The sequence below is a fragment of the Scyliorhinus torazame genome, chromosome 13, assembly GCF_047496885.1.
Source record: "Scyliorhinus torazame isolate Kashiwa2021f chromosome 13, sScyTor2.1, whole genome shotgun sequence".
NCBI classification, from domain to species: Eukaryota; Metazoa; Chordata; class Chondrichthyes; order Carcharhiniformes; family Scyliorhinidae; genus Scyliorhinus; species Scyliorhinus torazame.
In genome coordinates, this window is record NC_092719.1 from 218,826,601 (window position 1) to 218,852,264 (window position 25,664).

General features: G+C 46.3%; 1 protein-coding gene across 1 annotated transcript in view; it reads left to right on the forward strand.

Annotated features, from left to right (window-relative positions):
- Nucleotides 1-21,678, forward strand: part of LOC140388627 (thioredoxin reductase 1, cytoplasmic-like) — a 78,982-nt gene extending 57,304 nt beyond the window's left edge. The window contains exons 13-17 of the mRNA XM_072473073.1: nt 3,968-4,124; nt 9,447-9,554; nt 18,766-18,861; nt 19,378-19,512; nt 20,154-21,678. Coding sequence (XP_072329174.1) covers nt 3,968-4,124; nt 9,447-9,554; nt 18,766-18,861; nt 19,378-19,512; nt 20,154-20,219 — 562 coding nt within the window. The 3' untranslated portion in view covers nt 20,220-21,678. The remainder of the gene's footprint in view (nt 1-3,967; nt 4,125-9,446; nt 9,555-18,765; nt 18,862-19,377; nt 19,513-20,153) is intronic.
- The last annotated feature ends 3,986 nt before the right edge of the window (nt 21,679-25,664 follow it).

Genomic DNA, 25,664 nt, shown 5'->3' on the forward strand with positions numbered 1-25,664 from the left:
CAGGACAGGCCTGCAGTGTAATCCAGATAGGAACTGCCCAGAAAAGTGGTCAATTTACAATACCAGACGTTAGACGTTGCCATCTTTGGTCACTGTCTTTTCTTATATTTTTAAAAATGAATCCTCTTTAAACAGTTCAATATTATTCTGGTTAGCTGACAAAATTCTGGGTAGATCTCAGTCACAATTTCCTGTTGTGTGTGTGTGTACTCATTTCCGTTATCTTGAAGGTACATATTATATTGTGAAATCTTCTAATTAGTAGCTAATCTGTGAAATAAAAGGGCAGTGTAAACAGTGACTTCTGCCAAAAAAGGAGAAAAAATTGTGTTGCCCTTGAATTGTTTGTGATTAGATTTGGATTTCATTCGATAAATGTCCCCTTTTTGCAGAGGTAGGATGACTTGGCAGTTTTAAATTTGGCTGCAATCCTATTTCTATTGGGGAACGCCCAATGACAAAGCTGAAGTCAGTTGTTCGTGAGACTTCCATTGAGGTGACTTCTGGTGTTGAGAGGCTTCTGCTGTAAAGCAAGTCACCTCTAAAGTTACTTGAAATTCCACATGCTGCTGACACGAGCTCCTCAGGTGTACTTAATCTGCTTAGTTCATTTCTGCAATCCTAGTTATGACACTGGCATTGCAGAAGGCGTACAAAGTTTTCATGTAACTTGTAACTTTATTCACTCTGAAATATGTCCATAAGTGCAACTTTAGTTCCCCCAAATATGGCTATGCTATATTTATTTTATTTCCGCTTGATATGACGCTAGTGATTATAGATCTGTTACTGGCAAAAATGAGAAAAAAGGAAAAGGCTGCATTTATATAGCACATTTCACAACCACTGGAGATCTTTATGGCGAATGAGATACTTATGAAATGTAGTCACTGCGATATAGGAAACAGCAGCAAATTCCCACAAACAACAATGTGATAATTACCTAATAATTTGTTTTTTGGGGGCAGCACGGTGATGCAGTGGTTGGCACCGAGGACCTGGGTTTGATCCTGGCCCCGGGCCACTGTCCGTGTGGGGTTTGCACATTCTCCCCCTGTCTGTGTGGTTCTCGATCCCACAACCTAAAAAGATGTGCAGAGTAGGTCAATTGGCCACTCTAAATAGCCCCTTAAATGGGAAACAAAAAAAAATTGTTTTTGTGTAATGTTGATTGAGGGATAAATATTGGCCAGATTAGTGCCCTAGCATTAAGGTGTTGGTGTAAATGTATTTTGATCTGTAAATATTGTTTCTAGAAAACTAACCCTGGTAGCAGTCCTCTGAAAATATTTTGTTCTATACCGTGTCCCTTTGTTTTGCTTTCATTTATTGCTTGGTAGTCTTAACTTCTTGCAAAATATAGCATCCATGTGTATTGATGTGCAACTTTAGTATTGCAGACCCTTCAGTATTACCTAGAGTGAAAACATCTTTTTACCTAAATTCTTTTGCTGCCTGCCATCAAATACTAAAAACAATTCATAATCATAGATTTATCATAGAATTTACAGTGCAGAAGGAGGCCATTCGGCCCATCGAGTCTGCACCGGCTCTTGGAAAGAGCACCCTACCCAAGGTCAACACCTCCACAATATCCCCATAACCCAGTAACCTCACCCAACACTAAGGGCAATTTTGGACACTAAGGGCAATTTATCATGGCCAATCCACCTAACCTGCACGTTTTAGACATCTAAGGCACAGTTTCCTCTGAAATCCAGTTAGTTTTGGATCATTATAGCTGGACTTCCTTGATTCTACAGTGCAGCAGAAACCTCTGAATAACTCCAGCTGCTGAAGGATTGGGCTGTTATTTAAATGTTCCCTCAAAAGTGAAGTTTGACATGACATTTTCTCTTGTGCAGTATTAACTATATATGTTTTCAATGCTATAATTTCATCTAATGTGAAACCTACTGAGGGATTGGTAACTTACGGAGTGCGTTCATCACAGCAACATAATCCATATGACTTCTGCATCACTGCCAAAGCACACTGAACTAAATTGACGCATTTGGCCAAACACAGGCCATAATTGATTTTGACCTTTTTGGAATAAGATAAGCTCACCATTTAATGTATTTTTCTCATGATGTGGTAGTTTCTCCAAGGTACAGAGGGATCTGGGTGTCCCGGTACATGAATCATATGCAGTACAGCAAGTGATTAGAAAGGCAAATGGAATATTGGCATTTATTGCTAGAGAATGGAATATGACATTAGAGAATTTTTTCTGCAGCTGTACAGGGCATTGGTGCGACCACAGTTTTGGTCTCTTAATTGAAAAAATAAAATAGTTAGAAGCAGTTCAGAGAAGGTTCACTCTACTCATTCTAGGGATGAAGGGCTTATTGAAACACACATAAGATCCTGCGAGGATTTGATCGGTAGATACTGGGAGGATGTTTCCACTTGTGGGACCCGGATAGGAGATCAACTGATTAAGATGAAGATGAGAAGAAATGTTTTCTGTCGAAAGGTTGTGAGTGTGGAATTCTCTTTCCCAGAAAGCAGTGGAGGCTTGGTCATTGAGGCAGAGTTAGACAGATTTTTGATAGACAAGTGGGTTGAGAATTTTGGGGGGGTGGGATCAATCAATCACAACTCACAACACTGTCAAATCAAGCCCACGTTTCTTAATGCATCCTGTTGCCAGCCTCCTTAGTGTGAGTCTGAAGTCAGATGTGCTTCTACCGTGACACAAGGTGATGATTTCCTTTTTCAATTTGAAATGAGTGCGAAGAAAAATCAAGTGAGGCTATACCGGATGGCCAATCAGCAAATGAGCGTTAACATTCAAATGATGAACATTAAAGCCATTAAAAAAGAGGTGGCGGAATGGTGCTCTGGCAGCATCACACCCCTGAATTTAGTCACCCCATTAATTTCTAATATTAGGGTCCTCAGTTGTGCTTGACCTACAAGGTACGAACAACTGGTTTTTAATGAATCAAGTGGGGAGGTGGTGGCTCAGTGGTATTGTAAACCAGAGACCCAGAGTAATGCTCTGGGGACCCAGGTTCAAATCCCACCACTGCAGATGGTGAAATCTGAATTAAATAAAAATCTGGAATTAGCAGTCGAATGATGACCATGAAAATGCCATTTCTGAGGGCAGTTGAGAGTCAGCCACATTGCTGTGGGTCTGGAGTCACATGTAGCCCATACTGGGTAAGGGTGGTAGATTTCCTTCTTTAAAGGACATTTTCCAATGGGGAGTTTCATTTCATGAGTGTTGTTGGAGTTGCATTCATCCAGGCATGTGAATGTACTAATTAGGAGTAGGTCACTCAGCCCCTCGAGCCTTCTCCACCATTTAATAAGTTCGTGTCTGATCTGATGTTGACCTCAAGTCCACATTCATGCCTACCCCGATAGCCTTTCACCCCCTTGTTAATCAAGAATCTTTGCCTTAAAAATATTCAAAGATTCTGCTTCCACTGCCTTTTGAAGAAGGCAGTTCCAGAGACTCGCAACCTTTTGAGAGGGAAAAGAATGGCAGATATCCTTCCCTAAAAGGCAGTGAACCAGATGGTCTTTCATAACAATTGATAGTTTCATGGTCGGCATTGCTGGGACTAGCTTTATGTTCCAGATTTATTAATTGAATTTAAATTCCACCAGTTTACATAGTGGGATTTGAGCCTGTGTCCCCAGAGCATTAGCTTGGGCCTTCGAATTGCTTAGTGACATTATCCTCTGCTCCACCATCTCCCCTAAAAATGAAATGATGAAATGAAAACATTTCTGATCACTCATTGCAAGGATTATCGTCAGATTTGTAAATGGAGCTCTGATATCTATAATAGGCTTCTGATCTGGGAATTAGTAAAACGGCAGAGTTGTTTTGCTTGGTGAGCTGTCTCAGTACTACATTTGGAGGCTGTTGGTTTTCAAGCATCTAAGTCGGACTAGCTTACAAAACAAAATATTTTACTGCAATAGCTTACTTTCAATGTATTCTTAGAAATGGGAAAATCTTGGTGGATAACGAAGAAAGGAGCAATGTACCGTACGTCTTCGCGATAGGAGATGTCATTGATGGCAAGCCGGAGCTCACACCCGTTGCTATTCATGCTGGGAAGTTGCTAGCACGCAGGCTCTACGCAGGTTCTACTATGAAGGTAAGGTGTTATCTCCTTAAACATAGGAAATAAGAGCAGGAGTAGGCCATTTGGCCCTTCGATCATACTCATACCTTTCAATGTGATCCTCTATCTCAATGGCATACTCAAACACTCTTCCCAAACTCCTTTAGAGTCTAGAAATCTACCGTTCCTCCTCCAATATATTCAGCGATGTGGCCTCAACAGCTTTCTGTGGTAGAGATTTCCATGGATTCACCACCCTCTGAGTGAAGAAATTTCTCCTCATCTCAGTCCTAAATGGCCTACCCCATATCCTAAACCGTGACCGATTGATCTAGGTGCTTCAGCGAGTGGAAATAACATCCAGTCTGTCCAGCCCCATCAGGTTTATACTTTACAATTAGATCCCCTCTCATTCTTCTATATTCCGGTGAATACAGATCCGGCTGTCCCAATCTCTTATGACGTTCCTGCCAACACTAGAATAAGTCTGGTGAATCTTCTCAATGGCAAGTATATCCTTTCTTAGATAAGGAGACCAATGCTGAATATAATAGTCCAGGTGCGGTCTCACCACCCTGTACAGCTGCAGTAAGGCATCCTTGCTCTTCTACTCAAGTCCTCTTGAAATGAAGGCCAAAAAACATTTGCCTTCCTAACTACTTGCTGTACCTGCATGCTTGCTTACTCGTAGGAGTCTTTCCTGTTCATTGGGATATATTTTTGAGTCATTATCTCCCTAAATGCCTGCCATTAAATTTATATGACCAGTCCACTTTGGTCAATTCCATCCTCATGCCTTCTTTTAGTTTTATGCTGATATTTCAGTCACAATTTTCTCATAGCTGCATGTTAAATTCTGTCATACTGTGATCACTACTTTCTAGGGCATCCTTAACCTTGAGATCATTTGTTAAACCTACCTCATTGCACATTAACAGATCCAAAATAGCCTGGTTGCTAGTTGGCTCCATAACACATTTCTTCAAGAAACTATCTCTAATGCACTCTATGAATTCATTCTGTTGGCTGCCATTTCCAGTTTGATTAGCCCAATCTGTATGAAAATTCAAGTCGCCCATGATTAATGCAGTGCTCTTTTTACATGCATTTATCATTTCTTTGTTTAAATTCTTTTCTACAGTGTGGCTACTTTCCGGGAGCCTACACAACACCCCTACCACTCTCTTTCTGCCTTTGGTATTTGTCATGTCCACCTAAACTGACTGCATGTCCCTCAGAATAGTAATTATTTCCTCTCTTGTTAGGAGATCCACCCCACCGCCTATCCTTTCTAAAAGTCAAATAACCCTGAATATTGATTTCCCAACTTTGATCTCATTGCAACCATGTCTCAATAATGGCTATGCGATCTCACCCATTTATTTTTATTTGTCCTGTCAATTCACTTATCTTGTTTTTCTGCTACATGCATTAAGATACAGAACTATTTATTTTGGATTTTCTACCAGTTTTCCTTACACTAAGCTCATCTAGGGACAATAGAGCCACTGTTTGTTTTTGCCTTATATTCCCATGTCTTCCACTTTTGCTTTCACTTTTTCTGCCTTTTGTTTCCAACCCAGTTTCCATGTCCTTTGCTCCCTGCTCAGGCACTCATCCCCCTGCCATTCCAGCAAACACCCCAGCAAGGTTAATAGTCCTGGTCCTGTTGGGGTGTAACCCATCCAGTTTGCACAGGTCCCACCTGCCCCAGAACCTGTCCCAATGCCTCAGGAACCCATCCCCCTACATTTCTCAAACTATTTTCCCACTAATACTAATTCCCTTCAATTCCTCCTCCTCACTAGACTTTTACATTTTTTTTTTTTTTAAAGAGTATACAATTTTTTAATCCAATTAAGGGGCAAGTCAGCGTGGCCAATTCACCTACCCTGCACACCTTTTTGGGTTGCGGGGATGAAACTCATGCAGCCACAGGGAGAATGGGCAAACTCCACACAGGCAGTGACCCATGGCCAGGATCAAACCCGGGTCGTCAGCGCCATGAGGCAACAGTACTAACCACCGCCACTGTGCCGCCCTTCCTCACTGGACTCTTGATTCCTTAGCATTTGTGGGAAGTTACTTGATCCTTCCACTGTGAAGACAGAACTAAAGTAGTTGTTTAATTGCTCAGCCATTTCCTGGTTCTCTTACAATTCTCCTGTTTCAGACTAATCTTTTTATTTTTTTAAAACTATTTTTATTCAAGGCTTTTCAACAAAATATCAAAAGAACAACCAAAGAGCATCAGACGAACAACATATAAACCCAACAAACAATCCCAACCCTCCAATCCCCTGATACTGACCCTCAACCACGTCTCGCCTTCCCTCTTTTAATCCCCTTACCCCCCCTCTCGCTGATCCCTTAACCCTCCTTGAAGAAATTGATGAATGGTTTCCATCTCCGAATGAACCTTTGTACCGACCCCTACAGAGCGAACTTAATCTTCCCTAACCGCAAGATTTATGCCATGTTGCTTACCCAAACCCCTGTTTTGGCAGCCCTCCAACACAACAAAGTCTGTCTCAGGGAGGCAAAGGCCAGTCAACTCCAGCACACAGTTCTCAATCCACGATGCAAGCATCTTCGCCAATAGCTTGGCATCGACATTCATCAGTGATATCGAGTGGTATGACCCACACTGCTCCGGGTCCTTATCCTTTTTAAGAATCGGGAAGATAGAAGCCTGTGACAAATTAATCTCGTACACACTCCAGGAATTAATTTGCCACAGTCTCCCCTTTAGCAAACCCCCTCTCTGGTGCCACCGAATACCTCGTATCCATCCTCAAGATCTCCAACCAACCTTACCCCCTCCTCTCGCTCCACCCTCTATCTGTGTGCCTGAGTTGAAATAAACTCCCCTCTAACTACAGCCTTGAGTGCTTTAATCTTTTTATTTTTATATACTTGAAGAAGCTTCCTAGGTTCACTTTTATGTTACTTGCAATTTTACTCTTGTACTCTATTTGCTCCCCTCTTAATCAATCTCTGTCCTCCTTTACTGAATACTGAACCTCTCCCAACCCCCTCCTTTTTCTAGAAACTTCATAGGACTCCTCGTTGGATCTAATAATCCTTAATTTCTTTTGTAAGTGATGGTTAGACCATATTTCATAGAATTTACAGTGCTGAAGGAGGCCATTTGGCCCATCGAGTCTGTACCGGCTCTTGGAAAGAGCACCCTACCCAAGGTCCACACCTCCACCCTATCCCCAGAACCCAGTAACCCCACCCAACACTAAGGGCAATTTTGGACACCATGGGCAATTTAGCATGGCCAATCCACCTAACTCGCACATCTTTGGATTGTGGGAGGAAACCGGAGCACCTGGAGGAAACCCACACACACACTGGGAGAACATGCAGACTCCGCACAGACCGTGACCCAAGCCGGGATTCGAACCTGGGACCCTGGAGCTGTGAAGCAATTGTGCTATCCACAATGCTACCGTGCTGCCCTATTGTGTTTTTGAGCCATAAAAAAATGTACAACTGTTGCATTGCATTCATTCATTCCTTAAATATTAGCCATTGTCTATCCACCATAATGCCTTTTAATGGAGCTCCCCAATCTATCTTCGCCAACTCGTGCCTCATACCTTTGTAGTTTCATTTGTTTAGATTTAGGACCCTAGTTTCAGATTGGTCATCTTCACTTTCCATCCTAATGAAGAATTCTATCACGTTATGATCGCTGTTCCCTGAAGCACCCATAACAACAAGATTATTAATTACCCCCTCCTCATTGCATAATACCAGATAAAGGAGAGTAGGTTCCCAAGTGTGTAGTAATAATAATACTCTTTTGTGTCACAAGTAGGCTTACATTACACTGCAGTGAAGTTACTGTGAAAATCCGCTAGTCGCCACACTCCGGCGTCTGTTCGGGTACACTAAGGGAGTATTCAGAATGTCCAAATTACCTTGTGTTCCTCAACATTATGGTTTATCACTTTAATCTCGTACACACTCCAGGAATTAATCTGCTACAGTAATATGGTCCTCTGGGACTATGGTGACTTTCATATAGGTTAAAGTCACCCATTATTACCGTAGCATCCTTGTTATATGCATCTTGAACTTCCTGTTTGATGGCATCAGCTACCTTGCTAGTACTGTTTTGAAGCCCACTAATGTTCCCACACAGCTCCCACAAATATTTACTGTCCCTTGTTGCTTCTTGGCTCCACCCAGACTGATTCTACATCTAGATTTTCTGAGCCAATATCCTCTCTCTCGATTGGTCTGATTTCATCCTTAACTAACAATATCACCCCACCTCCTTCCCCTTTTTGTCTGTCCTTCATAAATTGAATGCTCTTGAATGTTCAATCCCCACCTTGATCACCCTGCAGCCATGACTCCATAATTGTAATCTCAACGTACCCGTGTATGTCAATTTGTGCTGTTAATTCGCCTACCTTATTGCGTATGCTCCATGCATTTAGGTAGAGTGCCTTTAGATTTGGCTTTTTAACATTTTTACCCATGTTTGTTTGTACCCTATTTTCTGACCAGCCCATATTTCCTCTGCCTTCTACTGTTGCCCTCTACTTTTCATTTCTATCATTGTTTCTCTCTCGTGTCTCCCTGCTCAGGTTCCATCCACATGCCCCTCTGATTTAAACCCACCCCAGCAGCACTAGGAAATACCCCCTGCAGGATATTGGTCCTGCTGGGTGCAGCTTGTACAAGTCCCATCTTCCCAGATCATTAGGAATAAGAGTAGGCCATTTGGTTCCGTGAATGGCTCCTCCATTCAATAAGATCATTGCTGATCTGATTGTGGCCGTAACTCCACTTTCCTGCCTGCCCCAAATAATCCTTTACTCCCTTGTTATGTGTCAATAATCTGCATGCTTTGTGTTCATTTGGTAAAGCCAATAAATCAGAAAATCTCAATCCGTTTGAACACACCTAATCTCATTAAGATTAGTGATGAATGTGGAAGGAGAGCAATCAACCTGCTGATCTGTTATCTGGTGATTCATGACTGGAACTACCATTATTGAATCTTGGGTCAAATGGAGTGACACGGTGTGCTCAAGTAACGTGCCAATGTCTTGTCTTAACTGACAAAGTATGACGATAGATAAGGCACCAGAGTTGCAGCTCATGACTCTATGGAGGATAGTGAAAACTGTCAAAAGTACCATTGTCCTATCCTGGGAGGTGTTTTTGGCTGCTTTTATTTTAGATAATGAATCCTTTTGTCAGTTTGTAATGCAGGTATGAACCACTGGCAATGTAAAGTGTAATATGTTAAAATATTTGTTTTCAACTACTAAAATATGACTAAATAGAGGAAAGTACTGGCAATTTTATTGATAGCAATTTATTTTTCAGTGTGACTATGTCAATATATGCACGACAGTGTTTACACCGTTGGAGTACGGATGTTGTGGACTGTCTGAAGAAAATGCGATCGCACTTTATGGTGAAGAACACATAGAGGTCGGAACCCTGTTTTTTAAAAAAAAAAAGTGTTTAGGAATGTCTGGTTAATTACTCTTGACTCTGCTGTTGTTAAACAGAACATGTTTTGAAGGCCTTTGTAGAGAAATCAAGTACATGGTGCCCATTCAATTGATCTCTGTTGCTGAACTAGAGCAAGGTTCCTTCTTTTTTTTAAATTGAGTACCCAATTAATTTTTTCCAATTAAAGGGTAATTTCGCGTGGCCAATCCACCTACCCTGCACATCTTTTGGGTTGTGGGGGCGCAATCCACACAAACACGGAGAGAATGTGCAAACTCCACACGGACAGTGACCCAGAGCTGGGTTCGAACCTGGGACCATTGCGCTGTGAGGCAGCAGGGCTATCTACTGCACCACTGTGCTGCCCAGAGCAAGGTTCCTTCTGATTGTCCAGTGACTCTTGAATATTAGATGTGGATGCAAACTGAAAGCAAGATGGTATTTGGTAGTGATGCTTCCAATGATTGAATTGAGTCTTGGAGATCTAGACTCGCATGAAAAATGCTTTCAAGAGGAGAGATAGAATCTCTACAATGCAGAAGGAGGTCCACGCCCTGAACCCAGCAACCCCACCTAACCATTTGGACACTAGGGGGCAATTTAGCATGGCCAATTCACCGAACTTCTTTGCACTTCTTTGGACTGTGGGAGGAAACCAGAGCACCCGGAGGAAACCCACGTGGGCATGGGGAGAAAGTGCAAATGCCACACAGACTATCACCGGAGACTAGAAATGAGCCCGGGTCCCTGGAGCTGTTAGGCAGCAGGGTTAACCACTGTGCCACCGTGCTGTCCTTGTGGAACCAAGAAAGAACAATTCCACTAAGCTGGACAATGGGATTGGAGGACAATGTAGTTATTTCAAAGGCTGCAGAGCAGGTAAGGAGAGAGTGTAACACAGCTGTAGAGGCTATCATTGTTTAACTTGGGCTAATTCCATGGCTGTGGCAGGTGCAAAAACCTGATTAGAGATTCAAACATAGAACTTTTGAGAAAATTGGTCACTGATTTGGACATGGGATGGTTCTTTGCAAGGACAGGAATTGTTTGAAGATGGGGATGATTATGGCAACTTTGGAAGGGGTGTTGGACAGTACTTGAGAAGGAGCACTTACATTCAGCTATATGGAGGCTAGGAAGGGCGTTGGGCTGACCAATTTTGTGGACATGGAGTTGAGCTTCTTATGGACAAAATTAGTTTTGAGAGGGCTTGGATGAAGAAAAAAGTTGGAGAAAGAGTGGGATCTGGGCTTGGTAAAAGAGGTATCGGCCTCTGAACAGATCTAGTTAAAGTCCATAAGCTGCTTGTTTTTTCTTGATAGTAAAGGGGGCAATGCAGAAAGGTTAGACTCAGTAGCAAGAGAATACGACTCATGCTGAGGCCAAAGAAGTCTTTGTTTTACCCAGTGCTGAGCTGGAGGAAGCATTTGTGGAAAACTGATGCATTCTGATGGGATGCAGCCAGCCAATGGAAGTGGTGAAAAGAGGCATGATGTTATAGCATACGTGTGGAAGCTAAATTTATCTGTAGATGTTACCGAGGACTATCTGGATGTAGTGGATAGAGTTATAATGTGACTAGGCAAGTGCAGTGTATGTTTAGCCGATGCGTCCGATGAATTATTACATTTTTCCAATTTTTGGCAAACTTTGCCACAGTTTACTTTCGTTGCATCTTTCAAGCTGATTATTTTCAAGCTGAATCCTTCAACTGTACAGTCCACGGTTAAAGTTTGCGAAAGCTCGTTTGATCTAGCCTGGAACTTTACTCCCTCTCGCCTGGATCTCTCCTCACACTCTGGATCTCGCCCTACCGATCCTGTCCCTTATCTGTGCTATCTCTCCTGAGGCCAGTGCTTCCTCAGCTGGTGTGCCAGTACGCGGCTGGCCTTCTGTGCTACGAGTAAGCACCACCCCCCACCCCATGTCTGGCCGAGTTGGTTCACTGCTTTCCCAGTGAATAGGCTTTGTGTACATGGGAGAAGAAGGTGAACTCCTCCCTTGGGTGGTTGAACCTCCATGGATCTACCTCCCACACCTGCTCCATGAAGCTGGTTAATTCTCTCGCCATTCCTAATTTGGCTCCTGTTCTAGCGCTGGATCAGTTTATTTTTGGGTCTTGCACACAGTTGAAGTCTCTTCCCCTGCCTCCAGATGAGTTGGTGGGAGTATAGGATGGGAATTTTTGCCATTTTTTAAAATACGAACTCTGCATTTTCCCAGTCTGAGGGGATGGTATCTATTTACAAATACCACCGGGCCCCTTCCAGGATTCTGCTGACCATTACATATTGCCCCCCTGGGTTTGTCACTGTAACAGCTACTTTTTTGTTCAACAGTATAGCCACCGCCCTCGTCAGTGGTCCGTTGAGTTCCCTCACATTCCAGATGACTATTCTGATGAGGGGGTGTCCCCTCTTCCTCCTCCTTCTCTCTCCTCCTCCCCCCCCCCCCCCCACCCCTTGGGGTCAGCCATAGTTACCTTGTGTAGTGCTCCTGCACACTGGGGTTTCCCTCTGTTCATTGGCCATCTAAGATGGCTCCCGTCTCCATGTGCGACCTGTTGTGACCAGCATTCTATCCACCCACTTTTACCACCTCCTTTCCCTGAGCTCTTCTGCCCAAGCGGTGTCCCCCCCTTCCCTTCCCTGCTCCCCCATGCAATCCACCACCCCTTTCCCTGCTCTCCATTGCTTCTCCCCTGGAGCCTTGCTACCATTGCCCGTGGTGGTCCTCCCGACGTGGGTCTCTGTCGGAGCGACCTCTGGACCAGATCCACCCCTGGGGGCTGTCCTGCCCAACCAGCTTTCCGAGCATCAATGCCACAAATTATGAATTCTGTCAGGTTCCTCCTGCCTGTGCCCTCCGGTAGCCCAACAATCCGTTGGTTCTACCAGTGGGACCTGTTTTCCTGGTCGTCTACCTTCCCCTTCAGCGTCGTCACCAACCTTGCCACCTCGGCTGTGAACGAGGCGATCCGCTTATCCTGGTCCTCGTTGCCTTTTCCAGGTCCAGCACAGTTGCCTCCTGGGCCCCCAGTCTCATCTCCACCTGGCCAATTGTCTACTTTATGGGGGCCACCGCGGCCTCTACTGCTGACCTCATTGCCACCTTGAAGTCGTCTTTCACCGCATCCCTGTGCTTCTGGAGTTCCGTTGTGATCAATTCCATCAGTTTCTCCATCATTTGCTGGGCCGATGGCGATCCTGTTGGGTCCGCCATGCTTGGCTCTGGGCCGCTCCGCGGGATTCCGTGTTCTGGGGTTGAGGATTTCCCCTCCCTACTTTTACTGTTTTTTGCGGCCTGATTTCTGGTTCGTTAATTAGGAGATGGTGGTTAAACTAGGGGGGCTTTTTGCACTGTTGTTGCCCGTTTGAGGGGGGTAAAAAGGTCTAATCACAGGTTTCGAGGAGAGAGTCACCTTTTTAAAAAAATATATATTTATTAAGAATTTTGCAACAAAATTTTCAACCATACAAACAACCCCCCCCCCCCCCCCGTTACCAAAAGAAAGAAAGCTTGCATAGCAAGACATGAACTTTGCAAGTCAATAAGATACAGAACTTTGCACATTGGATTCCTCCCGTACATGTCAGATTTCCGGATCATTCATGTGTTTCCTTGCTCAAATGCCCCCCAGGAAAAAAAACCTCCCCCCCCCCCCCCCTTACCCACGAACTATGTCCCTCTCCCCCCTCTGGGTTGCTGTTGCTGCTGACTGACCTTCATCTAACGCTCCGTGAGATAGTCTAGGGACGGTTGCCACCGCCTGTAGAACCCCTGCGCAGACCCTCGCAAGGCAAATTTTATCCGCTCCAATTTGATAAACCCTGCCATATCATTTATCCAGGCCTCCACGTTGGGGGGCTTTGCCTCTTTCCACATTAACAAGATCCTTCGCCGGGCTAATAGGGACGCAAAGGCCAGAATGCCGGCCTCTTTCGCCTCCTGCACTCCCGGCTCGTCCACTACTCCAAATAGGTCTAGCCCCCAGCTTGGCTTGACCCGGACTTTCACCACCTTAGATACTGTTCCCACAACTCCCCTCCAGTGCCAGGCATGACTGAAACATATGGACATGGTTCGCCGGGCTTCCTGAGCACCTCCCACATCTGTCCTCCACCCAAAGAACCTACTCAGCCTCGCCCCCGTCATATGCGCTCTATGAGCCACCTTAAATTGTATCAGGCTAAGCCTGGCACACGAGGAAGAGGAATTAACCCTACTTAGGGCATCAGCCCATAGCCCCTCCTCAATCTCCTCCCCCAGCTCCTCTTCCCATTTACCCTTCAGCCCCTCTACCAAAGCCTCCCCCTCTTCTTTCATCTCCTGGTATATCGCCGACACCTTGCCCTCTCTGACCCATACGCCCGAAATCACCCTGTCTTGAATCCCCTGTGCCGGGAGCAGCGGGAATTCCCTCACCTGCCGCCTCACAAACGCCCTCACTTGCATGTACCTGAAGGCATTTCCCGGGGGTAGTCCAAATTTCTCCTCCAGCGCCCCTAAACTCGCAAACGTCCCGTCGATGAACAGGTCCCCCATTCTTCTAATCCCTGCCCGATGCCAGCTCTGAAATCCCCCATCCATCCTTCCTGGGACAAACCGATGGTTATCTCTGATCGGGGACCACACCGAGGCTCCCATCTCACCCCTGTGCCGTCTCCACTGCCCCCAGACTCGTTCCTTTGCAGGACGCCATCTCCAACCTCTTCCACGCCGCCCCCTCTCCCTCCATCACCCACTTACGGATCATCGCCACATTGGCTGCCCAGTAGTAGCCACCCGAGTTCGGCAACGCCAACCCACCTCTATCTCTGCTACGCTCCAGGAACCCCCTCCTTGCCCTCGGGGTCTTGCTCGTCCACACAAATCCCATAATGCTCCTGCTTACCCTCTTAAAGAAGGCCTTGGTAATCACAATTGGGAGGCATTGAAAAACAAAAAGAAACCTCGGGAGGACCACCATTTTAATCGACTGTACCCTGCCCGCCAGCGAGAGTGGCAGCATGTCCCACCTTTTAAAATCCTCCATCTGTTCCTCCAGCTGCGTCAAATTAAGTTTGTGCAGTGCCCCCCAGCTCCTAGCTACCTGAATCCCCAAGTATCGAAAACTCCTTTCCGCCCTCCTCAACGGTAGGTCCTCTATCCCTCTTCCCTGATCCCCCGGCTGCACCACAAAGAGCTCACTCTTTCCCACATTAAGCCTATAGCACGAGAAGTCTCCAAACTCCCTTAGGATCTGCATGACCTCAACCATCCCCTCCACTGGATCCGCCACATACAGCAACAGGTCGTCTGCTTACAGTGACACTTGATGTTCCTCTCCCCCTCGGACCACCCCCTTCCATTTCCCCGACTCCCTTAACGCCATGGCCAAAGGTTCAATTGCTAATGCAAACAGCAGAGGGGACAGGGGGCACCCCTGCCTCGTCCCTCGATACGGCCGGAAATACTCCGACCTCCGCCGATTCGTGACCACACTCGCCACCAGGGCTCTATACAGGAGCTTAACCCAACTAATAAACCCTCCCCCGAACCCAAACCTCCTCAACACTTCCCAGAGATACTCCCACTCTACTCGGTCAAAGGCCTTCTCTGCGTCCATGGCTGCCACTATCTCCACCTCTCCCTCCACCGATGGCATCATTATCACATTTAGGAGCCTTCGCACATTAGTATTTAGCTGCCTACCCTTTACGAATCCCGTCTGGTCCTCGTGAATCACCCCTGGGACACAGTCCTCAATCCTCGTAGCCAACATTTTTGCCAGTAACTTAGCATCTACGCTGAGGAGCGAGATCGGTCTATACGACCCACATTGCAGTGGGCCCTTATCCCGCTTCAAGATCAAGGAGATTGTCGCCTCCGACATTGTCGGGGGCAGGGTCCCCCCCTCCCTTGCTTCATTGAAGGTCCTTACCAGCAACGGGGCTAACAGGTCTACATACTTCCTATAAAACTCCACCGGGAACCCATCCGGCCCCGGGGCCTTCCCTACCTGCATGCTCCCCAGTCCTTTAACCAGCTCCTCCACCCCAATTGGCGCCCCCAAACCAGCCACCTCCTGTTCCTCCACCCTCGGGAACCTCAGTTGGTCCAAGAATCGTCGCATCCCCTCTTTTCCCCCTGGGGGCTGGGACCTATACAGCTCCTCGTAAAAGGCCTTGAATGCCTCATTCACTTTCCCCGCACTCCGCACCGTAGTACCCCTACCATCCTTGACTCCACCTATTTCCCTCGCTGCCATCCTCTTACGGAGCTGATGTGCCAGCATCCGACTCGCCTTCTCCCCATGTTCATATATCGCCCCCTGTGCCTTCCTCCACTGTGCCTCTGCCTTCCCTGTGGTCAACCGGTCGTACTCCGTCTGGATCCTTTCTCTCCCTGAGTAGTCCCTCATCAGGATCCTCTGCATATCTATCCACCCTTAAAATCTGCATATCTATCCCCCACTAACCTCTCCCTTTCCCTGCCCCCTCTCTTCACCCTATGAGCCCTGATGGAGATTAACTCTCCCCTGACCACCGCCTTCAGCGCCTCCCATACTACTCCCACCTGCACCTCCCCGTTGTCGTTGGCCTCCAGACACCTTTCGATGCACGCCCGCACCCTCCCACACACTTCCTCGTCTGCCAGCAGTCCCATATCCAACCGCCACAACGGGCGTTGGTCCCTCTCCTCCCCCAGCTCTAGCTCCACCCAATGTGGGGCATGGTCTGAAATGGCTATGGCCGAATACTCCGTTCCCTCCACTTTCGGGATCAATGCCCTGCCCAGAACAAAAAAATCTATCCGGGAGTAGGCCTTATGAACGTGGGAGAAATAGAAAATTCTCTGGCCAAAGGCCTGGCAAATCTCCACGGATCTACCCCTCCCATCTGATCCATAAACCCCCTAAGCACCTTGGCCGCAGCCGGCCTCTTCCCCATCCTAGATCTGGAACGATCTAATGCTGGGTCCAGCACCATGTTAAAATCCCCACCCATTATCAAGCTCCCTACCTCCAAGTCTGGAATACGACCCGACATCCATTTCATGAATCCAGCATCGTCCCAGTTCGGGGCATATACATTCACCAGTACCACCTCCGTTCCCTGCAACCTACCGCTCACCATCACATATCGGCCTCCATTGTCCGCTACTATGTTCTTGGCCTCAAATGACACCCGCTTCCCCACCAGTATTGCCACCCCTCTATTCTTCGCATCCAGCCCCGAATGGAACACCTGTCCGACCCATCCCTTCCTTAACCTGACCTGATCTGCCACCTTCAGATGTGTCTCCTGAAGCATGACCACGTCTGCCTCCAGTCCCTTTAGGTGCGCGAACACCCGGGCCCTCTTAACCGGCCCATTTAGGCGCCTCACATTCCACGTGATCAGCCGGATTGGTGGCCCCCCCCCGGACTAGCCTTCTCCTATCTTAGCCCAGTCCCGTGCTCGAGCCTCCTGCACCCTCCAGTCCCCCAGGCGGGGAACCCCGCCCCGACCACCTCTTCCATTTTCAGTTCCCCCTCGGACAGTGCAGCAGCAACCCTTATGTCCGCCGCCCCCCCCCCCCCCCCCCCCCCCCCCCCGCTAGATCCGCATCTAGCACTTTTGCTCCCCCCATATTACTTCCGTGAGTCAGCTGACTTCTGCTGACCCCGGCTGCCCCCTCCTTCCCGTTGATCTCCCCCGTGTGGGTGTCTCTCCTCCTTCCCCCCCCCCCCCTTTTAGCGCGAGAAAAAGCCCGCGCTTTCCTGAGCCAGCCCCGCCCCCTATGGCGCAGCTCCTGTTGCGGCCATTATCCCAGTTCCCTCATCCCCGAGTCTCGCCTCCCTCCAGCACCGACGCCCACATTCCCCACCATCTCGTCTACAGAAAAGAAGAAAAAAAAAGGGGGAATTTTAACCAGAGCTCTACCCACATCCCCATCCATCATCCCACCCATGAAGTAATCTTTACCCATATTTACAACCCCGTATACAACCAACATCTCCCCCCACAACCACATCCCCTCAGTTCGAGTCCAATTTTTCCGTCTGACTAAAGGTCCAAGCCTCTTATGGCGTTTCAAAATAATGGTGTCTGTCCTGATAAGTAACCCACAGTCGCGCAGGCTGCAGCATGCCGAACCTAACTCTTTTTTTGTGCAGCACCGCCTTGGCCTGGTTGAAGCCAGCTCTCCTCCTTGCCACCTCCGCGCTCCAATCCTGGTAAACTCGGATCACCGCATTCTCCCATCTACTGCTCCGCACCTTCTTGGCCCATCTCAGAACACTTTCTTTGTCCGCGAAGCGATGGAACCTTGCCACTATCGCCCTTGGCGGCTCATCAGCCTTGGGTCTCCCAGCCAGGACCCGGTGAGCCCCTTCCAGCTCCAGGGGGCTCGGAGAGGCCTCCGCACCCATCAGCGAATGGAGCATCGTACTCCAATACGCCCCAGCATCAGCTCCCTCCACTCCTTCGGGGAGACCCAGAATCCGGAGATTCTTCCTCCTTGCCCTGTTCTCCAGGGCCTCGATTCTCTCGGCCCACCTCTTGTGCATCGCCTCGTGCGCCTCCATTTTTACCGCCAGTCCCAGGATCTCGTCCTCGTTCTCATTCGTTTTATCCCTCACCTCGCGAAGCTCCACCGCCTGGGCCTTCTGGGTCTCCTTCAGCCCTTCGATCGCCAACAGCATTGGCGCCAGCACCTCCTTTTTAAGCTCCTGCACACAGCGCTTAAGGAACTCCTGCTGGTCCGGTCCCCATGCTGCTCGATCTCCACCCTCCGCCATCTTGCTTTTTCCTCCTCGTTTTTGCCGCTGCTCCAGAGCCTCTTTTCCCGCCGCTCCACCGCTAATCTCGGCCATACAACGTAAGGGGGGACCTTACTTCACCTTCCCACACGGGATTAAATCAAAAAAGTTCTGTTGGGGCTCCTCTGGAGAGCCCAAAGGTCCGTTATCGCGTGAGCTGCCGAAATGTGCGGCTTAGCTCCGCATCGCCGCAACCGGAAGTGATCAGAGAGTCACCTTTTGTGCGACCGATCAGTTCGTAGCCGCCACCGGAGGTCCCTACCTACATTTAAAAATGCCTAACTTTTCATTTGCAAGTTTTTAAAATTTTAAAGTCTCAAGGGTTTGCTTTTTGGAGCTTTGGTTCTGGGTTGCAAGTTTGTATTTATATTTTGTGTTGAGTATTCATCTTGTATGTTTCAGGTGTACCACAGCATGTTCTGGCCACTGGAGTGGACAGTACCAGGGAGAACTAAGAATGGCTGCTATGGCAAGGTGATTTGTGCAAAGCTGGATCATGTAAGTTTTTGTTTGTCAAATAATTTTTCAAGAATGGAATAGGGGTGTGGCGGTATAATATTTACTGTAGGCACTTGAAGTAGTTTCTACCTTGCCCAAATAACATGAGGAGGTTCTGCAACTGTTTCACAAGGAATCTCCCATTTATAACCGGGGAGGACTAATGTCTTCTCTAAGGGTGGTTTATCTTTGGGATTCCCTACTCCAGAGAGCAGGATCATTGAATATATACACGGCTGAGATGGACAGATATTTGATTTTCAAAGGAATTAGGGTGGCAAAAAAAGTAGAGTAAGGCCATAGTCTGATCTGCTACGATCTAATTAAATGGCAGAACAGGCTCAAGCACCCGAATGACCTATTCCTGCTTTTATTTCTTGGGTGATGGCATATGAAACCTATTTCTTGAAAGTTTAACTAGTCTAATTTTTTAAAACCTTAATTAAAAGAAAAGTAGCTGGGAAAGTAACAATTCTATCCCCAGCTCTTTTAAATTAACTTTCCTTCTGGTTCTAGTCTCGAGTGGTGGGATTCCACGTGCTTGGTCCGAATGCTGGAGAAATCACTCAAGGTTTTGGTGCAGCAATGAAATGTGGGATGACCAAAGATCAGCTGAACAGCGTCATCGGCATACATCCAACCTGTGCAGAAGTAAGGCGTGCATGTCCAGTCTCATTCTCTATCCTAACCCTCAACCACTATTGTATTGCAAAGAAATTGCATTGGAAGCATAAGATCCTTTTTTGTGGATTTCTTTGCACTTCCCTGTTTGCTTTTCCTTTTCTAGTTTGTGGTGCTGGCAGTTTCGCCGAAGTACCTTGTGGCTGGTCTGTTTGTTCATTAATCTTGGGGGAGAAGCACCAAAACAGTGCGACATTCCTGTCTGCACTCGACATTCATATGCTTCACTTTCTCCAACAGCAAGCTCTGATAGATATCAATCAGTGTCTGCTGTTTCAACTAAATGGCACTGTCCAACTCTGTTCACTATAACTACGTGGCACTAACTAAAGATTGACCACATGCTCAGCACTGCTATATGGTTGTATTTCACTTACCAAAATTCTGGAGAAATAATTCCCCAGGACCTTGCTGATGTGTTTGTTTTTCTGTGGTAAAAGGGCAGGATGATGGTACCTATTTTGGTTATCATTCAATGAGGCAAGTAGAGTGTGTAAGTAGGAATATGTAAAATTGGCTCCTTATGGGTTATTCATCTTATTGCGTAATTACAAAGCTATTGATCTGCCTCCTTCCTCTTCTTGCAGTTTATTCTTGTTTTTTTCATGTAGGTGTTCACCACTATGGAAACAACTAAACGATCAGGTGTGGACATTTCCAAGAAAGGAGGATGCTGAGGTTAAACCCTGCTGTTGTAATGTTGCTGCCCTTTGCATGCACTTCCTCTGCTCTGTGGTTGGCTCAACCTGCATCCTTCTCCACTCAGGTAAAACTAACACAACCCACAGCAGGAATATTCAAGTAAAATTCACCACCAAACACCACCAAATTGTGCAGTGCCTTGAGTTGAACTTCATGCCTGTCGCAGCAGAGGATCATGGTGTGCTTGGGGTATGCAGATCAGCAGCGAGGGTAAACCTCACCTTTGAACTTTGACCCAAACCTGCTTGGAAGGGCATTAAAAACGATAGTGTCTTCTTGAAGTTTTGGCCTGGAACCTGATTTGAGGTGGGCCATGACGGATGACTAACAAGCAAGGTCTGGAACCTCTACGTCCAATCAAATGACTGCGCTTCCTTTCAGTGGTGAGGCTTTAGTCTTGTGCAGCAATCTGAAGTCTTGCCTGGTCATACTTACTATTCCTTGTTTCTTAAATGTATGTTGGGCTGCTGATGGGGTGAGATGAACGTTTTTTTCCCCTCTGTACAGTTTAGGTAACTAGCATCATTGTACTCTATGTTTATAAGTTTAAAAAAATCAAGAACTTGTCTGTAAAGGAACATGTCATGTTTGATTCATATTTAAACTCTGTACAATATCAATCTTAAACCTTTTTCACCAAAAAAAAAGCAAGTTGATTATGTTTCAGGAAGCATGGGCCTGAATGTTTTTGTTTTGTCTGAGGGTCCGCCTTGTGTGTAATTACATACACTTTGGTATCCTCTCCCTTTTTTTAAAAACTTAATCTAAAATGAGAGTAACCAACTACTGCTGACCAAACTTGTTAGTTGTGGGTGTTCAGTTTTTAAAAAGTGGGAATCGGTCAATCTATAAGCTGCTTTTTTGCAGATATTTACAATCAGAATTGGTGTTTTTGTATTCGAATTGAGACTTTGCATAAAAGTGGATCTATTGAATGAGTTTTTGTCTTGTAAACCTCTGCATACCTAAATAAGAGCTGGACTGTTAGTCCACACTTGTTTATTTTTATCGAGTTCTAATTAGTAAGAAGTTTAGTACACTGCTGTACTTTCCTTTACACGTCCATTTATAAGTTAAATTGAAATAGTTTGTGTTTTCCAGCATCACTTTCTGTTGCTTTCATTTCTCCCATTCTTCATCCTCTTTTTAATTTGGAACACTCACACACCAAGTTCAGTTTGGATATGTATACTGTCACATGTTATGGCTTTGTGCAGTTTATTTGAAGGTAACCATGCAGTGCTTGCTATTTAATTGGGAATTTTAAAAAAGATTTTTGCATTTGTTTATCATTGGTGCCCATTTGACTAGAACCTTTGTGACACTTGATTGTATTCAGCCTCTGAACAGCAGTAACTTGAACAATTCCATGTGAACAAAGTTTGTTATCCAAAATGCATTTAATAAAAAATAAAATCTGTATAGAATTCAAAACTGTGCAAAGAGTGTACTTCTGTTCGGGTACAAGACTAGGTATTTTGATGTATTTGTGGCACTTGGGGCAGCACTGTGAAAGTCAATATTTTCGCTTCTGTGAGAGAAAAATTCAAGACAGAATAACAAGCTTTATTTTCGAAAACAACTGCTTGCAGTAATGGCTGAAACTTGAAGTCAGAGAGAAGTCAACAAAACTGCTCAATCTGTCACAAGTTCCGCGCTTTTTGCGGAGAATTAGCTCAATATTTATACATTAACTTTATCAAGATTATATGACAACAGTATGGTCAGGAGTTTGAGCGGAAATACAAACAGAAGCAAGACCAGACGATGTTTGGCCATATCACTCATACCATTATTTAGTCCTCAGAGGGAACATTGAAAGGTCAGAATAGACTTGTTTTTTCCTGAACTTATCTTTGTTTTAAATTCCTACGGTCCTGGGTTATGACGAGTTAGTTTTACCAGGAGTTGCCGAGGTCCGGTGTTTTGGAATGGCTTGACCTTCGCTGATCTTTTCAGACTTCAAGTTATGCAGAGTTGGCCCATGGCCATACTAGTCTGAAAATAGTTAGGGCAGAATTCTTTACCTGGGCCTGGGAGCTGGAATGAGTAGTTTCAGTCTATCTGGTATTTTATCAAACCTTTTGACCAATCTTCCCATTGACCAGTTTTCTCATCATGCCATTACTTAATTCGTACCATATCACAGCACTTTAAGCTGGGGGCTGTGTCAGGGGAGATGCCGATCATGGGGAAACGCAGGTTTGAGCTGGGGAGGTTAGATGGGAGGTTTCGGAGATGGGAGGAGAGGGGGATCAAGGTATTAAAAGACCTGTTTCTGGGGGGATGCTTTGCACGGTTGGAAGAGTTGGGGGAGAAATATGGACTGGGGCAAGTGGAAGGGGTTTAGGTACCTGCAGCTCCGAGACATTGCGAGGAAGGAGGTTCAGAGCTTCCTGATGGCGCTGGCCCCCTCGCTGTTGGAAGAGGTATTGACGGCAGGGGGAATGGAGAAGGGGGTGGTGTTGGCGATCTACGGGGATTTTGAGGGATGACGGGTTGTCCATGGAGGGGATTAAAGTCAAGTGGGGGGAGGTTGGGGAAGAAGGTGTGTGGTGTGAGGTGCTCCGGAGGGTGAACGGCTCAACCTCATGCGCGAGGTTTGGGGCTGATACAGTTGAAGATAGTGTATAGAGCTCACCCAAGAGGATGAGGATGAGCCGGTTCTTTGAGAGAGTGGAGGATGTAAGTGAGAAGTGGGAGGGGCGCACCATATGCATATGTTTTGGTCCTGTCCAAAGCTGGAGGGGGGTTTTCAGTATCATCTCGGTGGTACTACACGTGAACTTGGAACCAGTGCCCCATGAAGCCATTTTCGGGGTGTCAGACGGGCCGGAGCTGTAGGCGGATGCGGGCGCGGATGTTTTAGCCTTCGCCTCGCTCATTGCCCGGAGGTGGATCCTGTTGGGGCGGAGGTTAGCTTCTCCACCCTGTGCCTTGGCTTGGCAGGTGGATCTACTGGAATTTCTGACTCTCGAAGGTGAAATTTAAGCTGAGGAGGATGGAGGAATTCTACAATTCATGGGGACTGTTTATTGTGCACTTTCTAGAATTGGTTGCCATTGGACATTGAGCGGGGGGGAGGGGGCGCTGGGGTTATTGTTGTTTTTGATTACACTGTTTACTAGTTGACTGTTAATTTTTTACCTAGAACGTATGGGTGGATGTTTACGTCTGTATATTGAGGGAGGTGCTGATTTTGTTTGGGGGATTGTTATTGTAGTGATCTCTGTAGGTGCATGCACACAAGTGCTTAATGGGTAAATAGCAGCACCACATGATCGCTAGAGGGCTGGACCAACTGGTGTGCTGTGAACAGGGTAACATCAGAATCACATAGATAGTTAGTGGAGTTACGTTTAGTTATAATTGTTAAAATCTTGTTAACCAATTCCTAGTTTCCATGTTAAGGTAAAGAGCTCATACATTAATAGTTATAGTTAATCAATAAATCTTTGTTACTGGACGAGTTTGAGTCTTCAACAAGATTCAGAGGACCTCACCATCAACCAAGGATTGAGTGACACACGTTATCGACCTCGCAGGTAACACCACAACTGTATTTTTTTTCTTTTGTTTATTTGATGAAAATGTTGAAAATGAGGCGAATAAAAAGATTTTAAAAACAATTGTGGCACTTGGGTGCTGCAGTTTGGTTATTGGGAAGGTCTTGCTGTCACTGTCACTGAAGTGCAAATTTGTGACCCATTCTCATTCATATAAACTGGAATTTAATGCTGTCTATAAAGGCAAAAAAAGCTTTAAATGTTTACCATGGATACTGTTTGGCCCATTGCCTCTGCCAGCCCTTTGCTCGAGCTTTGTGCTAGAACCAGATGATAACTCTTCATTCTACATTGCGTATACTGAAATACCACAAAGTCTATTTTGTATTCAGGAGTTAACAAAATGACTTTTTTCTGAATTCAGTTGAATATAGACTGGGTAGCGTGCTGGAAGCCGTCTGGAAACTCTTTCAGTTTAACTTGCTGAAGAGTCTATTGTGGTTACAAGTGTGAAATGGCCCAAGAATCATGGCTACTCTCTCTCCATTTTACTTCAATGCAAATTTTACTTTAACCTAAGTTGCTGTCTTCCTTCAGACTTCACTGTGCTCCCCATTGACATTCAAAATCTTCACCTATCAATTTCACTCGCCTCACTATCTTTCTATGATCGCCAATTCTCTACATGTTTCATTCCATTCCCATCTCCCTTCACTACCACTCATTGCAGCTGTCATGGTCCTATTCTCTGCACGTCCACCCGTAAATTCTCAATGTTCACCCCTAACACAGAGTGATGCCCTATGCTGCTCTTGCTCGTGTATTGCTTGTTTGGCCCTTTTTCCACACTGCAACCAATCACTATTTGTTGATGTACCATATGTCAATGTACTCTGTTGATTATTCTTTTGTCTACTAGGTACGTACTGTGTACGTTTCCTTGGCCGCAGATACTTTTCACTGTACTTTGGTACATGTGACAATAAATATCAATCAATAAATATGGCACAGATCACTGTCTGTGTGAAGTCTGCACGATCTCCCCGTGTCTGCGTGGTTTTCCGCCAGGTGCTCCAGTTTCCTCCCACAAGTCCCGAAATACGTGCTTGTCCGGTGAATTGGACATTCTGAATTCTCCCTCAGTGTACCCGAGCAGGCGCGAGAGTGTGATGATTAGGGGATTTTCACAGTAACTTCATTGCAGTGTTAACTACTTGTGACAATAAAGATTATTATTAATAGATGTAGACCACTTGGACCATTGTGCCTCTGCTGACTCTTTGAAAGAGCTGACAGAAGGTGAGTCGGATGCTGGCACATCAGCTCTGTAAGAGGATGGCAGCGAGGGAAATAGGTGGAGTCGAGGATGGCAGGGGAACTACGGTGCGGAGTGCGGTGAAAGTGAATGAGGCATTTAAGGCCTTTTACGAGGAGCTGTATAGGTCCCAGCCCCCAGGGGGAAAAAAGGGGATAGAACATAGAACGATACAGCGCAGCACAGGCCCTTCGGCCCACGATGCTGCACCGACATGGGAAGTTAAAAAACAAAATAGAACATAGAATGCGACGATTCTTGGACCAACTGGGGTTCCCGAGGGTGGAGGAGCAGGAGATGGCTGGTTTGGGGGTGCCCATCGGGGTGGAGGAGCTGGTTAAAGGACTGGGGAGCATGCAGGCGGGGAAGGCCCTGGGGCCGGATGGGTTCCTGGTGGAGTTTTATAGGAAGTATGTAGACCCGTTAGCCCCGTTGCTGGTAAGGACCTTCAATGAAGCAAGGGAGAGGGGGGGGGGGGGGGGGGGGAAGGCCCTGCCCCCGACAATGTCGGAGGCGCCGATCTTTTTGATCTTGAAGCGGGATAAGGGCCCACTGCAATGTGGGTCGTATAGACCGATCTCGCTCCTCAGCGTAGATGC